Here is a 15,682-nt window from a genome sequence, read left to right on the forward strand (position 1 = left end):
GTGGTAGAAGAGTGTTCCTTTCAACACTTAATTCGCGTCGTCGTGAATAATTAAAATGTAGTCTACCACTCTTCCTTGACTCGACTGATAAAAATACTATCTCCCAACTTGTTTATTCAAAGTATATCAGTATTATACTTAAAATACTCGTGAAAATAAGTTCTAACACTTCGTTCATAGGTTAGCCTCGTCCCGCGAGTCCAGAATCAAACTCAACCTGAAATAATTTACTTAATCGAAATTGTTAAACATAAATAAACATAATCATGAAATCATAATCATTAAATGATAACATAAACAATTTAAAGCATAAAATCATTTAAAAATTATTTTAAAATCATCGTGAGCAAGTTTAGTGGAATCGGACCTTACAACTCTACCCTCCTTAAAAAAATTTCGTCCTCGAAATTCGACTTACCAAAAAGTTTTGGGTATCGACTACGCATATCCTGTTTGGTTTCCCAAGTAGCTTCTTCTACCAATTGATTTTGCCACAAAATTTTTACCATCTTGATTTCTTTGTTCCTCAACTTCCGGACTTACCTATCCAATATTTGAATAGGTACCTCCTCATAAGACAAGTCGGGCGTCCATTGAACTGGTTCATGGAGAATGACGTGCGAAGGATTTGAGATATACTTTCTCAACATCGAGACATGGAAGACATTATGTACTCCTTCCAGACTTGGAGGCAATGCTATTCGGTAAGCTCTTGTTCCAATCTTGTCTAGGATCTCAAAAGGCCCTATATATCTCGGGTTCAGCTTCCATTTCTTCCCAAATCTCAAGACCCCTTTCCAAGGTGACACCTTCAAGAACACGTGATCACCTACCTGGAACTCCAATTCCCTACGTCTCCGATCGGCATAGCTTTTCTGATGGCTCTGTGCTGTCAACATCCTGTCTCTAATTTTTGCTATCAAATCAACTGTCTGTTGCATTATTTTTAGTCCCAACATAGCTCTCTCTCCAATCTCATCCCAATGTAGAGGAGTCCTACACTTTCTTCCATACAAAGCCACATAAGGAGCCATTCCAATAGTATCTTGATAACTATTGTTGTAGGTGAACTCCACTAAAGGTAACTTCGATTCCTAATTTCCTCCGAAGTCAATCATGCAAGTCCTGAGTAAATCCTCCAGTATTTGAATTACTCGTTCAGATTGTCCATCTGTTTGTGGATGAAAAGCAGTACTGAAGGCCAATTTCATTCCCAAACCATGATGTAAACTCTTCCAAAAGTTCGAAGTAAACCTGGGATCTCTGTCAGAGACTATCCTTGCTGGAACTCCATGCAATCTGACTATTTCTCGAATATATAACTCTGCATATTGATTCATCAAGAAGTTGTTTTTGATGGGTAGGAAATGAGCTAACTTTGTCAATCTGTCAACTATTACCCATATTGAATTCATTCTCCGTGGTGCAATTGGCAATCCAGCAACGAAGTCCATAGTGACATCTTCCCATTTCATTGTAGGAAAGGGTAATGGTTTCAAAAGTCCTACTGGCCTTTGATGTTCAACTTTCACCTGTTGACATGTAAAACATTCGTTAACAAACTTAACGATGTCTTTCTTCATACCTGGCCACCAGTATAGCATCTGTAATGTAGCGACCCTACCCGGATCCACTACCTAATCAGAGTTAAGAGCATAATTGAGCATGCATTAAATCAAATTGCTGCGGAAGACTAAATACAAGTAGACCAGCAGAATACAACCGGCTAATCAAACTCGATTTTTACAACCCAATCGAATTACTTAAATAAAACCTACAGCTAATCCTGCTGTCTTCAAGGTCACTGGCTACTCCAGGCTCCTGGTGCTCAATCTTGCACCTATACCTGCCCCATCGAATAGGGTATCCAGATACACAGAAAATACTAGACGTGAGCTCTAAGCTCAATACGAAAGCACGGATAAACATACAAATATGATGCATGCAAATGACCGGGTATCCATATTTGGGATAACTGTATACAAACTGCTCAAACTGGCGCCTGGGATATAAGCTCGTCACATCGAGGTAGCTAACCACTGTGTGCGACCACTCATTCTCGAATCCCGGACGCAGACCACGAAGTCCTCGAGGTATCAGTACCTAAGGGTACTCGATATCAAACATCCTAACAGGGCTGAGCAACCCTAACTGGCTCATCTTGAAAGATATACAGATGTACAGGCACAAGATGATATGCACATGCCACATAACAATAATAACATGCAAACACATAAATGCAACATATAAGCATGCATATCCGCTGGCAATCACAGTCAGTACTTATGTACCTTTCTAAGGCAGTCCTAATAGTCCCACTCTAGGTTCCAAGCCTATCATCAAGTCTACAATGCAAATACCCATGCATCATTCAATAAGCGCTAAAAGCCTTAACTAAGCTATTGCATACTCATAAATAATTTAAGGAGACCATAGCTATACCTGCGTCCGTCGTCAGCCCACTGATGGCGACTATCCCGCAACTAGGGCACTCCCCTGCTGCGAATCCACAGCCTCGAACACGGCTCTACAACACAAGCACTGCTCCGCTATTATGTCAGACACTATCTAACTATACTAAAACAAATATCCTACTCCAACTCTAAAATAAGAGTACCCAAAGCCTTAAATAGGACCACGAGGGCGAAGGAGAGAATTCGGAATTGGCAAGAAATGAATGCCTCGAACCTTATATTTATAGGCATCGATCGGAACCTCCGATCCTCGATCGGAACTTCCGATCCTTGATCAGAACGTCCGATCCTGCCATCAGAGCTTCCGAACATCCTTATCTGCCACATGTCAAAATCTCACTGGTTGACTTCGGATAGGGCGATCAGAGCTTCCGATCCCGATCAGAGTTTCCGATCCTGCCATACGTCATGCATGACGTAATATCGATCGGAGCTTCCGATCCTGCATCGGAGCTTTCGATCTCACCTTCGGAGCTTCCGATCCTTCAGATACCAAATTAGTTTAATTAACATAATTAATCTTTTAATTACCAATTTCGGTTACGGGGTACTACATTCTCCCCCACTTAAGATATTTCGTCCTCGAAAATAGATCTTAAGTACCGAATGCAATACAAGGTACAGAAACATTCCTTATTCAAATCAAACGTTACAACCGAATACAACTCAAAACTGAAATCAAAACAACTCAGGATGGTCTTCACGCATCCTTTCTTCAAGCTCCCAAGTAGCTTCCTCAGTGCCTCGGCGCTGCCACTGAACTAAAACCAAAGGAATGACTTTGTTCCGTAAAACCTTATTCTTATGATCCAGGATACTAATAGGTTTCTCAGCATAGGTCAAATCCTTGCTCACTTGAACCTCAGACCGCTGCAGAATATGAGACTCATCCGCCACATGCCGTCGCAACAGTGATACGTGGAACACGTCGTGAATACTGGAAAGATGAGGTGGCAAAGCTAGTCTATAAGCGAAATCGCCAATGTTCTCCAAGATCTCAAACGGACCGATAAACCTGGGAGACAACTTGCCTTTAAGACTAAATCTGAGAATCTTATGAAAAAGTGACATTCTCAGAAATACTGTCTCCCCCACTTCTTTCTAGAAGAATGGAGTATGACAAGTCGCCCGTACAATGCCTCAACAGGTGTCCTCCCAATGCTATGATGGTACCTATTGTCGTATGCGAACTTAATCAATGACAACTAATCTGGCTAAACTGAACCAAAAATCCATAGTACACGCCCAAAACATGTCCTCCAAGGTGTGGATAGTGCTCTACATCTGAACATCTGTCTCTGGATGATATTCAGTATTTAAACTGAAAGCAGTATTTAAACTGAAAGCAGTGCTCGGCATCCATGAAGTAGAACGATCTTTTGGATGTATAACCGAGCCTTACGATCAATAGAGTGCTCTCGACTTTTCTTCGAATACCCACTGTTCCTACGAACCTTAGCAGTGATAGTTCCTCGTCAAGTATACCACTTGATACCGACTATCCCTCTTGCTAGAATCAGTTCGTACTAACGAGAAGGCCAGATACAACCAACCTGTATCTCCACTGGTCTAACACTGACATCAAATCCCAGAGGTAACCGCAAGTGTTAACCAATCAATTCCCACTTGACGTCCTGCCACAGATAACAATCAATCCCGAAAGTTCCTAGCATCGACAGACTTACATTCCGTATTTATTTTCTTCGATGCTGACTAATATTCTCAAAGAATGTCACCGCTATAATGCTGAACACATAGATGGGACCGCAACATCTACAACATTAGTAGTCTAGATTAAAGATCACCACTATCTCGTCACTCGAGATATCAATTGAATTCGCAACACTGGTTATCCAACCATAGATAACAATCCCAAGTCACACTTGACTTGCTACCAAGATGAACAAAACTAGTTCACCTCAACCCTTCGCGCAATCCATGACACATGCGGTACACCAACGAATTTACCCGATAGATCTCGGTCGATCCCAACACCTCAATGGCATAGCACATCAGAACGTACTGGGAAATCACCGACAACAATCTCACTAGACTCCGAACACAGTCTCAGCTGTCGTATCATCCCACGAACAAACAACTGATATCGGCCTACTAATGCTCATTGAATTACGCAACACTCGTCGAATCACAATTTAACGAAAATCCTCCGAGAAAACTGCTGGAAATGCCTAAAAAAGTATTCGGCTAAGAGTTCCCAAAACTGTAATCCAATAGCATGGAACAATTCTATTTCCAAAACTGGGTCAACCATTGCTAATACCAAGCAATGTTCAGATCAATTATGTCTTCTCTTACCACTGATAACTTTACCCGAGTTATCAAACTAGCCATGACTTACCAAAGTCAAAACATGCAATCACCTCCCGTGATCTATCGAACTTGAAAGTCCAAACGACTGCACTCCAAAAATCTCAACCACCCGAGAATCCTGAATGCAAATAATTCTCTTACTGTTTCGAGACATTTACTTAAAGGATCCAAACTCATAAGCACGACGGCTTATAGTATCGTCCAAAGTATCTCTCGATTCATGATATCTTAATTACTGATCTGCTCAACCAATCGACCTCGTCGATAAGTTGTGACTATCACACAAATTGTCAGTATCAACCAAATTATGGCAACCATCCGCCAGGTCTTGGTCATTTGAAATCTCACATGGCTCGATCAATAATCATGATCTCACGGCCATACGTCCGCATATCCCAAATACTTAGAATCAAAAGAATCACAGCTGATTCAACTCACCTATCTCTGACAAAGTCAGACAATAGCTATTAGTAGTCACCAGTACCAATCTCGCATCGATACTGACTCACTACCAACTGTCGCTAAACTTGCTCCTGATAACTATATCTTTTGCTAAGACTGCAACAAATCGAGACTGAGGTTACTTGCCGCGGTGTCCCACCTGAAATCACCACCAGGTGTACACTAGCATAAATCACGCTATCCTCACGCCTCAAATAGTCATGTACAATCCTTAGCATCGGATATAATCTATCACTGAAGGAAACCATTAATGCTGAAAACTACTCATCTCCGAGTCAAATGTTTCAGGAATTTCACAAACCAAAACTCCTGAATAGCCCCTATCACAAGAGCATCCAAACCCCGACTAGATCCACTAGTCTAGCAGTATCCAATAGACTAAAACTATCTGTTCAGAGTACGTACTCGTCAAGGAAAATCCCTCCAAGACTGGTCCTTGTGACAAAACTGCAAACCAATATCTCTGACGACAGTCAGACGATATCTAAACCGCTGACACCTAACCAGGCATCCAATCCAATGTCATACCCCGTCGTGACTGTTACCAAAACTCTAGACTAAGTAGCCTTCCCACCGCCAAATCCTGAAGCACGAAGGCTTCCAGGCATTCTCTGAAGTACGAAAGACTCCCAGAGTAACACTGGCATAGGGTCGCGCTCCATCATGTCTAGTCATGGTCCTAGTCCACAACTCTCGGCATATACCCGACTTGGTATCCCGATGAAATCCCATCATCACGAAGTCTCAACCTATGCAGGTCAATCAGACTACTGTCCTAAGGAAACAACTTAGAACAAAAACTCAAAATTCCAAACAAGATCGATATTTTCATGCTCCCAGATGAATTACCTCATCAATGGCACTAACTCAGTCAAACGACTAATTAGGTCAGCCCTAGGAAGACACCTAGACTAACCCCATGTCAATCCGTTACCGTTGACTTACTCAAAATCCATGAGCTATCCTAGTTGTTTAGTCAACTAATTCCAAGCCAAACTTAGTAAAATTACTTGTAATCAAACACGAATCTTTGAATAAGTAAAACATGTATCATTACTTCAAGTTATGTACAATTTCCTTTATTACAATCCCATGTAATACATACAGTATTCAAAATACAACAAAATGTACATCCAATAACTTGAACTGATACAACCAAATTCTGATGATTCATTACAACTGAAATACTGTTTACAAATACATCAATACAGTATTTAAAATCGTCGAACTTGTCTTCACTCCTTGAGCATGAAGCTTTCAATCGACACACGCATCGATACAAGCATACTTTCGTCCAAGTCTCTCTACATGTCCTCCAGCGAAGAGCTCTGGAGAAATGGCACGTGATAGCTAACCAGCTATGCTCTGCGTCAGTGCATGTCAGTCGACTCCTTCTGCTCACGATCTACCATCAGCGTTCTTCTTGTATCTAAATCATGCTTTTGAACATGAAGTTTTCCGTATGCCTACCAAAAGCATCGATACAAGCATACCGGCAAAACCATGTTCTGCACGAGGTTAAAGACCTCACTCTCGAAACCTGTCATGCTTTAGGCACTCAAGGCATTTTCTGGTGAAGGTCTATCTGACAATCTCTCCAACTACGAGTGGAGAATCTTCAAGGACTGGAACCACATGGATTTCTAAACACCATTCATTCCAAAAGCCCTCAGAGGTATCTGACGCGATATAACCGATCTTCTCTTCCAGTATTCCCTGGCTGGAATCCATATGTTCTTCGATCAACATCCCAATGCATCGAATGATAAACCGTCCACAACAGTCAGTCTATCTATCGATATGCTACTACTGGTGTTCACTGTTGCATTCCTTATAATAAAAACTTCTGCCGCAAACTTGGCAATGAAGAACCAAATCTTCTTTCGCTAGCCTCAATCAATCCTACAAGGATAATCAAGAAGTCTTATTATCAATTTCCTAAGTCCCTTGCATGCAGTGCTCTGATACCATAAATGTAGCGACCCTACCCGTATCCACTACCTAATCAGAGTTAAGAGCATAATTGAGCATGCATTAAATCAAATTGCTGCGGAAGACTAAATACAAGTAGACCGGCAGAATACAACCGGCTAATCAAACTCGATTTTTACAACCCAATCGAATTACTTAAATAAAACCTACAGCTAATCCTGCTGTCTTCAAGGTCACTGGCTACTCCAGACTCCTAGTGCTCAATCCTGAACCTATACCTGCCCCATCGAATAGGGTATCCAGATACACAGAAAATACTGGACGTGAGTTCTAAGCTCAATACGAAAGCACGGATAAACATACAAATATGATGCATGCAAATGACCGGGTATCCATATCTGGGATAACTGTATACAAACTGCTCAAACTGGCGCCTAGGATATAAGCTCGTCACATCGGGGTAGCTAACCACTGTGTGCGACCACTCATTCCCGAATCTCAGACGCGGACCGCGGAGTCCTCGAGGTATCAGTACCTAAGGGTACTCGATATCAAACGTCCTAACAGGGCTGAGCAACCCTAACTGGCTCATCTCGAAAGATATACAGATGTACAGGCACAAGATGATATGCGCATGCCGCATAACAATAATAACATGCAAACACATAAATGCAACATATAAGCATGCATATCCGCTGGCAATCGCAGTCAGTACTTACGTACCTTTCTAAGGCAGTCCTAGTAGTCCCACTCTAGGTTCCAAGCCTATCATCAAGTCTACAATGCAAATACCCATTCATCATTCAATAAGCGCTAAAAGCCTTAACTAAGCTATTGCATACTCCTAAATAATTTAAGGAGACCATAGCTATAACTACGTCCATCGTCAGCCCACTGATGGCGACTATCCCGCAACTAGGGCACTCCCCTGCTGCGAATCAACAGCCTCGAACACGGCTCTACAACACGAGCACTGCTCCGCTATTATGTCAGATACTGTCTGACTATACTAAAACAAATATCCTACTCCAACTCTAAAATAAGAGTACCCAAAGCCTTAAATAGGACCACGAGGGCGAAGGAGAGAATTCGGAATTGGCAAGAAATGAATGTAATTCGAGCCTTAAATAGTACTCCAACTCTAATATCACAATCACAATCTTTCACCAATTCGAGCCATCTTCTCTGCCTCATGTTCAACTCCTTTTGGGTGAAAAAGTACTTCAAACTCTTATGATCGGTGAAAATCTGGCACTTCTCACCATAAAGGTAATGTCTCCATAGTTTCAGTGCGAATACAACTGCTGCCAATTTGAGATCATGGGTAGGGTATTTCTTTTCATGAATCTTTAGCTATCGTGAAGCATATGCTATTACCTTTCCATCTTGCATCAAAACAGCCCCTAATCCATACTTGGAAGCATCTGTATAAATTACGAATCGACCGATGCCTTTCGGTATGGCTAGCACTGGTGCTGTCATCAACTTCTCCTTCAACTCCAGAAAGCTTTTCTCACTCTGATCAGACCATTCAAATTTCACACTTTTGCGAGTTAATGACGTCAGTGGCAGAGCTATCTTGGAGAAATCCTGAATGAATCTCCTATAGTAACCCGCTAATCCCAAGAAACTCCGTATCTCTATAGCATTCTTTGGAGTAACCCAATTTTTAATTGCTTCTATCTTTGCTGGATCAACCTCTATTCCCTTTGCCGAAACTATGTGACCCAAAAATGCAATCTGTTCTAACCAAAATTCACACTTACTGAACTTAGCAAACAATTGTTTTTCTTTCAGAATCTGCAAGAATGTAGTTAGATGCTGACGATGCTCATCCAAACTACGAGAGTAAATTAGTATGTCATCTATGAATACTATGACAAACTAATCTAAGAAAGGCTGGAACACTCTGTTCATAAGATCCATAAATACTGCCGGTGCATTTGTAACTCCAAACGGCATGACTAAGAACTCGTAGTGGCCATAACGAGTCCAAAAATCCGTTTTATGAATATCTTCATCTTTCACCTTCAATTGGTGGTAACCTGATCTCAAATCAATCTTGGAGAACACTACTGCCCCTTGTAACTGATCAAACAAATCATCTATCCTAGGCAGTGGGTATTTGTTTTTCACTGTTACTCGCTTCAGCTCTCTATAATCGATGCACAGTCTCATAGACCCATCTTTTTTTTTTTACAAACAATACCGGTGCACCCCAAAGCGATACACTCGGTCTAATGAAGCCTTTATTGAGTAGCTCTTGTAGTTGCTCCTTCAATTCCTTCATTTCAGTCGGTGCTAACCTGTATGGTGCTTTGGAAACTGGTTGAGTTTTGGGAATTAATTCAATCCCAAATTCTACCTCCCTAGCTGGAGGTAATCCTGCAATATCATCAGGAAATACTTCTGAGAAATCTCTCACTACCTCGACGTCTTTAAGTTTCGGTCGAGGAAATTCTTGGTTGCAAGTAACACTTGCAAGAAAACCTGCACATCCTTTACTCAACAGTTGCCATGCCTTACCCACTGAAATTAAAAGAGATGAATTATTTTTTGGTGTGGCATGGAATAGAAACGGTTCTCCATTCTTATTTTTCAAAGAAACCGTCCTTCGTTTATAGTCTATGGTAGCCTCGTAACAAGACAACCAATCCATACAAAATATCACGTCAAAGTCCGACATTTTGAGGATAATAAGATCAGCATACAACTCATGACCTTGAATCTGTATACTGCAGCCTCTGATAATCAAATCACTACTCAATTCTTCCCCTGAAGGCAAAGATATACTAAACCCCAAAATTGACTTATCCGGTACCAAACCCGATTTATTAACAAATTCAACAGATATGAATGAATGTGTAGCTCCAGTATCAATTAATATATGAGCAAGAATACTGGAAACATTAATCATACCTGTAACGATGGCTGAGTTTGTGTCCACTTGCTCATGAGTCATGGCAAACACTCGGCCTTTGACCGGTCCTCTTTGTTGGGGACATTCCTTCGCAAAATGTCTTGGTTGTTTGCACAAGTAACATACACCAGTTCCCATCATACATTGGCCTGAATGAAGTTTTCCACATTTTTGACAAGCTGTTGGTGCACTTGCCGGTTTTGGTGCTGGTAGAGCCAACTGTTTCTGCCCTTGAGGTCGAGGCTGTTGTTGTTGGTACGGTCGGTGTTGGGGAGGGGCTTGGTACGGCCTCTTTCTGCTAGAATTTCCTTGTTGGTCTCGGCCCTGATAGTTAGATCTCTTTGCCTGTGACTCTCTGATAATATCGTTTCTGTCCTTTTCGGAAAGCATGGCCTGATCTACCGCTTCTTTGTAATTTTTCGCTCCACTTAGTCTAACATCCTTTCTGATGAAAGCATTCAACCCTTCTGTAAAGTGTTTCAACTCTTCAGCAGGATCACCAGAAATCATCGGTACAAAGTATTTTCCCCTTTCAAACTTCTTTACATACTCCGCAATTGACATGTTTCCTTGACGGATCTCCAAAAACTCTCTAGCCAACCTGGTTCGGGTGCTCACTGTGAAATATTTGCCGTAGAACACATCCTTGAATCCATTCCATGTAAGGGTGGTTAGGTTCAACGCTGCTTTGGCTCCATTCCACCAAACACGAGCGTCATCGTGGAACATATAGGTAGCACATCTCAATCTATCCGCATCCGTGATCTGCATGAATTCAAAAGCAGTCTCCATAGCTTGGAACCATTGTTCCGCAATCAAAGGATCAGTCTCTCCTTTGAACTCAGGTGGTCCCAACTCTAAGAACCTTTTGTAGATAGAGTTTTGATTAGCTGCAGGATGGTTATTTCCGGCATTAGCTGTCTGGGCTTGAAGCAACTGTTGAATTTGAGCTCCCTGAGCACGGCTTTGCTCTTGAATTAGAGCAGTTAATCCCGTCAAAAACTGGTTGTTTTGATTGTTCTCACTATCTGGCCCGCAATCACTATGGTTGTTGTTAGTGGCATTTACGTTGGCGTTGGTGTTATTTCCCCTACGTGATGCCATAGTCCTAAAGTCCAATATTATCCACACCGCTCAGTCACGATTCAATACGTAAATATACTTTAACATATAACATGCATACAATATCTCATCGCATTATCATACACATAATCGAATAAACATCATAACTTACAGACATGAAGACGGAGCATTGGAGTCGTGGCGAGTATGCATGAATGTTTCAAGAAAACCCAGAGCGAACTTCTCTGATACCAAACTGTAACGTCCTCAACCTATGAAAACATTACTCGACTAACATGACCTAAATTTTAAGCGGAATAAAAAAATTTCAATAGATGTTTGCATACATCAAACTTTACTTAAAACATTTCAGAATAGTTTACAAACCAAATCCAAACCTTAAAATTTATTAAACTTGTTTTCAACATTAAAATACCTCATAAAGTTTCAAATGACTCAATACATAGCACACTCATCACACAACACACTCATAACTGCAACACACTCATCACATAACGCACTCATGCATTGCCCGCCGGTCCGACTCCTTGCTCTTCTTCATGCCCGACATTGAACTCGTCGACATATGCATAAATGTCATCTTCATTACCTGCACCATTCAAGTATAGTGAGTCTAAAGACTCAGCAAGTATATGAATTAAAAATCGCGAGATTTCAAATATCATTTAAACGTAACATAACATAACATAAACTCATCATTTGGTGACGAATTATGCGAAATTGTGGCAACCGTCATAATGGGCACATTCATCCTTTTCTTGTTGATCAACAAGCATATGACAGTAAGCCTCATAACATTCGTTCTTTGGAAAGGCCCTCTCCGGAGCTCATCCCGGAGCACCAGTCCCGTGTACTTATCTGTCTCATGAGCCATGTTTGGAAAGGCCCTCTCCGGAGCCCAAACCGGAGCACCAATCCCGTGTTTGCCACCACAAAGACACATAAGACATCAAAATCTTTTCATGCATCAACATATCATATCATGCTTCATCTAAACATCATTCATCATATCATTTCATTCATTATGAAGCATCATTGTTTCATCTTTAATTCCATCATAACTTTTATTTCATGAATATAAAACTTTACTCAATTACTTCATGCATGTCATAGATGATAAAAATCATACTTTCATATTGAACATAGGTTTCATGAATGAAACTTAGACATGTACATGCATCACATAACGTAATCGATCTACGTAAGTCGTTCTTTTCCGTTCTTAACCTTAAAACTTGAAACATTTTGCATACAAACTCTTAAATATACTTTATAAGCCTTTAAAAATCATAACCATGAATTTAGAACCCTAAAATAACATAAAAAAACTTCAAATCAGAAGGCCATGCGCGGGGGCGCCACCTTTAGGAGCGGACGCGCATGCTCTGCTGATGGGTCTGCTTGTTTGTTCTTAAACTCTATTTTATAGTCGGAATTTGGAAACGTGGTAAACATGAGAGTTGTAGCTCTGGATCTTGGATTTCTAATGCTGAAAACATCACATCAATGGGAGTTTGCAGTAAAAAGTTATGCTCATTATCCAGAGATGAGTCACTGCCGGAAATTCAAAACATTTGACACATGTCGGGGAATTTTTGACCAATCTTCTAAAATGATTTTGACAAAACTCAAAACATGAAAAATATAGAAATTTAAACTAGCTTTCAAATAAAGTAAGTCTCATCTCATTTGGATTAGTATACTAGTCTTGATCCTCAAAATTGTGACGAGCGTTGCAAATCCGGAACAACCCAACACATGTAATAATTCAAAACTTTAACTCAAACTAACTCAAAACTTCAAATTCAACACATAATTTCAAAATCATTTCTTTTTCAATTCTAATCCCTAATAATCCATCAACACATTATTTATCAAGAATTTCTCAACCCATACTTCAAGAACTCTTCAAGAACGGTTTACGTTTCACGATTTCATAACATCATAATTTCATGCTCTTGAAATTCTAAAAAAATCATGCATATATACTTCAACATACATAATTTAATATTAACATAATTATACCTTGAATGGTGGTTTCAAAAGCTTTAAAAACTTACCTTGAATTGAGGTTAAGATGATCCAGATTTTCGAAGACGAACTAACCACGAAGAGGAGAAAGATTGGAGTTTAACTTCGAAATTTCTTGAAGGAACCGTGTAGTGCTCCGGGAAGAATCAGAGAATAAGGATGAAAAGAAAAAGAAAGAAGAATAAGATAGACGTGAAGGAGAGGAATTATTGGGAGACAAACTCATAATGAAGTGGGGATCGTGGTAGAAGAGTGTTCTTTTCAACACTTAATTCGCGTCGTGGTGAATAATTAAAATGTAGTCTACCACTCTTCCTTGACTCGACTGATAAAAATACTATCTCCCAACTTGTTTATTCAAAGTATATCAATATTATACTTAAAATACTCGTGAAAATACGTTCTAATACTTCGTTCGTAGGTTAGCCTCGTCCCGCGAGTCCAGAATCAAACTCAACCAGAAATCATTTACTTAATCGAAATTGTTAAACATTAATAAACATAATCATTAAATGATAACTTAAACAATTTAAGGCGTAAAATCATTTAAAATTATTTTAAAATCATCGTGAGCAAGTTTAGTGGATTCGGACCTTACACTATTAATCACCTAGACTGGCCCAATGAGCCCAATATCCCAAAAACTGGCCCAATAATCTCCATGGCCCTAGACCCATAAAAAAATTTATTGGTCTTACTTAAATAATTTTCCAAGCCCAATTAATAAAACCAAAGTGATTCATTTAATTTAATTACTTAGACTAAGTCCATTAAAAATTCATAACTAATAATTAATTTAAAATTTAAAATATCCGAGCGCAACAAGCACAACCCGGACCCAACTATCTTGACCCGCATTATTTTAGACCCGATCCGGACCCAAGACCCAAGCCCAGCCCGCCTAAAAACCCATAACCCAAAATAGAAGAAACCCAATTTCCCAAACCCATCACGTACAGACTTCCCCCCCTTCAACCTTTCCCTTCGGTCGTGCAGCAGCAAGCCTTTATGGCTTGCTGCCGGCCAGATCTCCACCGTTCAGACGAAGCTCACATCTGGGCGGTTCCAACGAGCCATGCCTTGCTTTGAACCGACCCCTACACAGTCCTAGCGAACCACGTTTCGGAAATCCCGAAATTTGCCGATATGTAGCAACCCCATCTAAAAACCCCATCGCCCTTGATCATCCCAGCCTCTAACGACTGAGCCACCTTGGACTCTAGACCTATAAGGACCCTGGTACGACTCTAACCAGTAGCAGCAGCCATGGCCGATCACATGAAGGGAGAAATCAAAGGATACATGCAAGGACATGAGAAAACGTGAGGCTTGCATACATACAATCAATAGTTTCATGTAAAAACAACTCTAACGTATATAAAAATAGCAGTCTCATGCTCATGACAGATTATAGGACTTAAACGGTGGCCAAGAAGAGAATTCAAACGTGCCTTTTTAATTTTGAAGCCAAAAACTCGATGTCGGGCGCGTAGATCGATTCCTGGGATGAACGAGCTTGAAACCTTGCTTAAATCTCCATAAAAATCGTGTGTTGTGATGAGGAGAAGGTGACGGAGTTTGCTGATGGCAGCTAGGAAGGAAAAACGTGAGAATGGAGAACAAGAATGAGAGCCAAATTTTGATTATGGGTTTGCTTGGTTATTGGGCTAGGTTCCAAAGTTCAAACACAAAGTAACCCATTAAAACTTTGCTATTTTTTGAAAAATTTTCGTAATGATATAATATGGGCTTTTAAAAGCCTACTAAAAACTCTTAAAATGATATTTTGGTGAAAATTGGACTCTTCTAAATATATATATATATATATTAAAACTATTATTTTTTGAAAATAATAATTTATGGCTCATAAAATTCTCATAAAATATTTGGAATAAAATTCATATATCTCGTTCATCCACGATCCCGCCTACGCGATCGAAAAACATAAATTCTAAAAATCTCATAAATAGCATAAATGCAGGTTAAATGATAAAAATAATATTTAAATCATGCAAATAAATTCACGTATTTCACATAAAGTCATTTAACTCATTTTTTAAATTTTAAAATAATTAATTGTCCTAATTATGCATGCGGGTTTACGTAAATGAATTTTCGAACGTTACATCAATTTTAATTAAATAGCAACATAATGAGATTGGGGAAATAATTTTAGCATAACAAAGAACTATAAATTCTCAATATTTCATACATACACGTGTTTTTAAAGTGTAGCATAAAATAAAACACCAATTAGGGCAAACAATTTCATCTCGAGATTTTCTCCATGGAGTATATGATATATCGTTATTAATTTATTTTTTTATTTATTAAGTGGTGAAATTACTAATTAATTATCAGCTTGAAAGGGGTAAAGTAATATATTAAACAAAATAGAGAAGTTAATTAGCAATATCTGAACTTTTAGGGGGTAAAATGCAATTCATTA

General features: G+C 39.7%; 1 protein-coding gene across 1 annotated transcript; it reads right to left on the reverse strand.

The window, feature by feature from the left end:
• Positions 1 to 1,094: 1,094 nt before the first annotated feature.
• LOC140889393 (uncharacterized) lies at positions 1,095 to 11,223 on the reverse strand. The gene is made up of 4 exons (XM_073297106.1): positions 10,119 to 11,223; positions 9,565 to 9,974; positions 8,577 to 8,939; positions 1,095 to 1,532 (listed from the first exon to the last, which is right to left on the reverse strand). Exons 1-4 carry the CDS (start codon positions 11,221 to 11,223, stop codon positions 1,095 to 1,097), a joined length of 2,316 nt encoding a protein of 771 aa, XP_073153207.1.
• Between the last annotated feature and the right edge of the window lie 4,459 nt (positions 11,224 to 15,682).

This window comes from Henckelia pumila, chromosome 3, assembly GCF_033568475.1.
Source record: "Henckelia pumila isolate YLH828 chromosome 3, ASM3356847v2, whole genome shotgun sequence".
NCBI lineage: Eukaryota > Viridiplantae > Streptophyta > Magnoliopsida > Lamiales > Gesneriaceae > Henckelia > Henckelia pumila.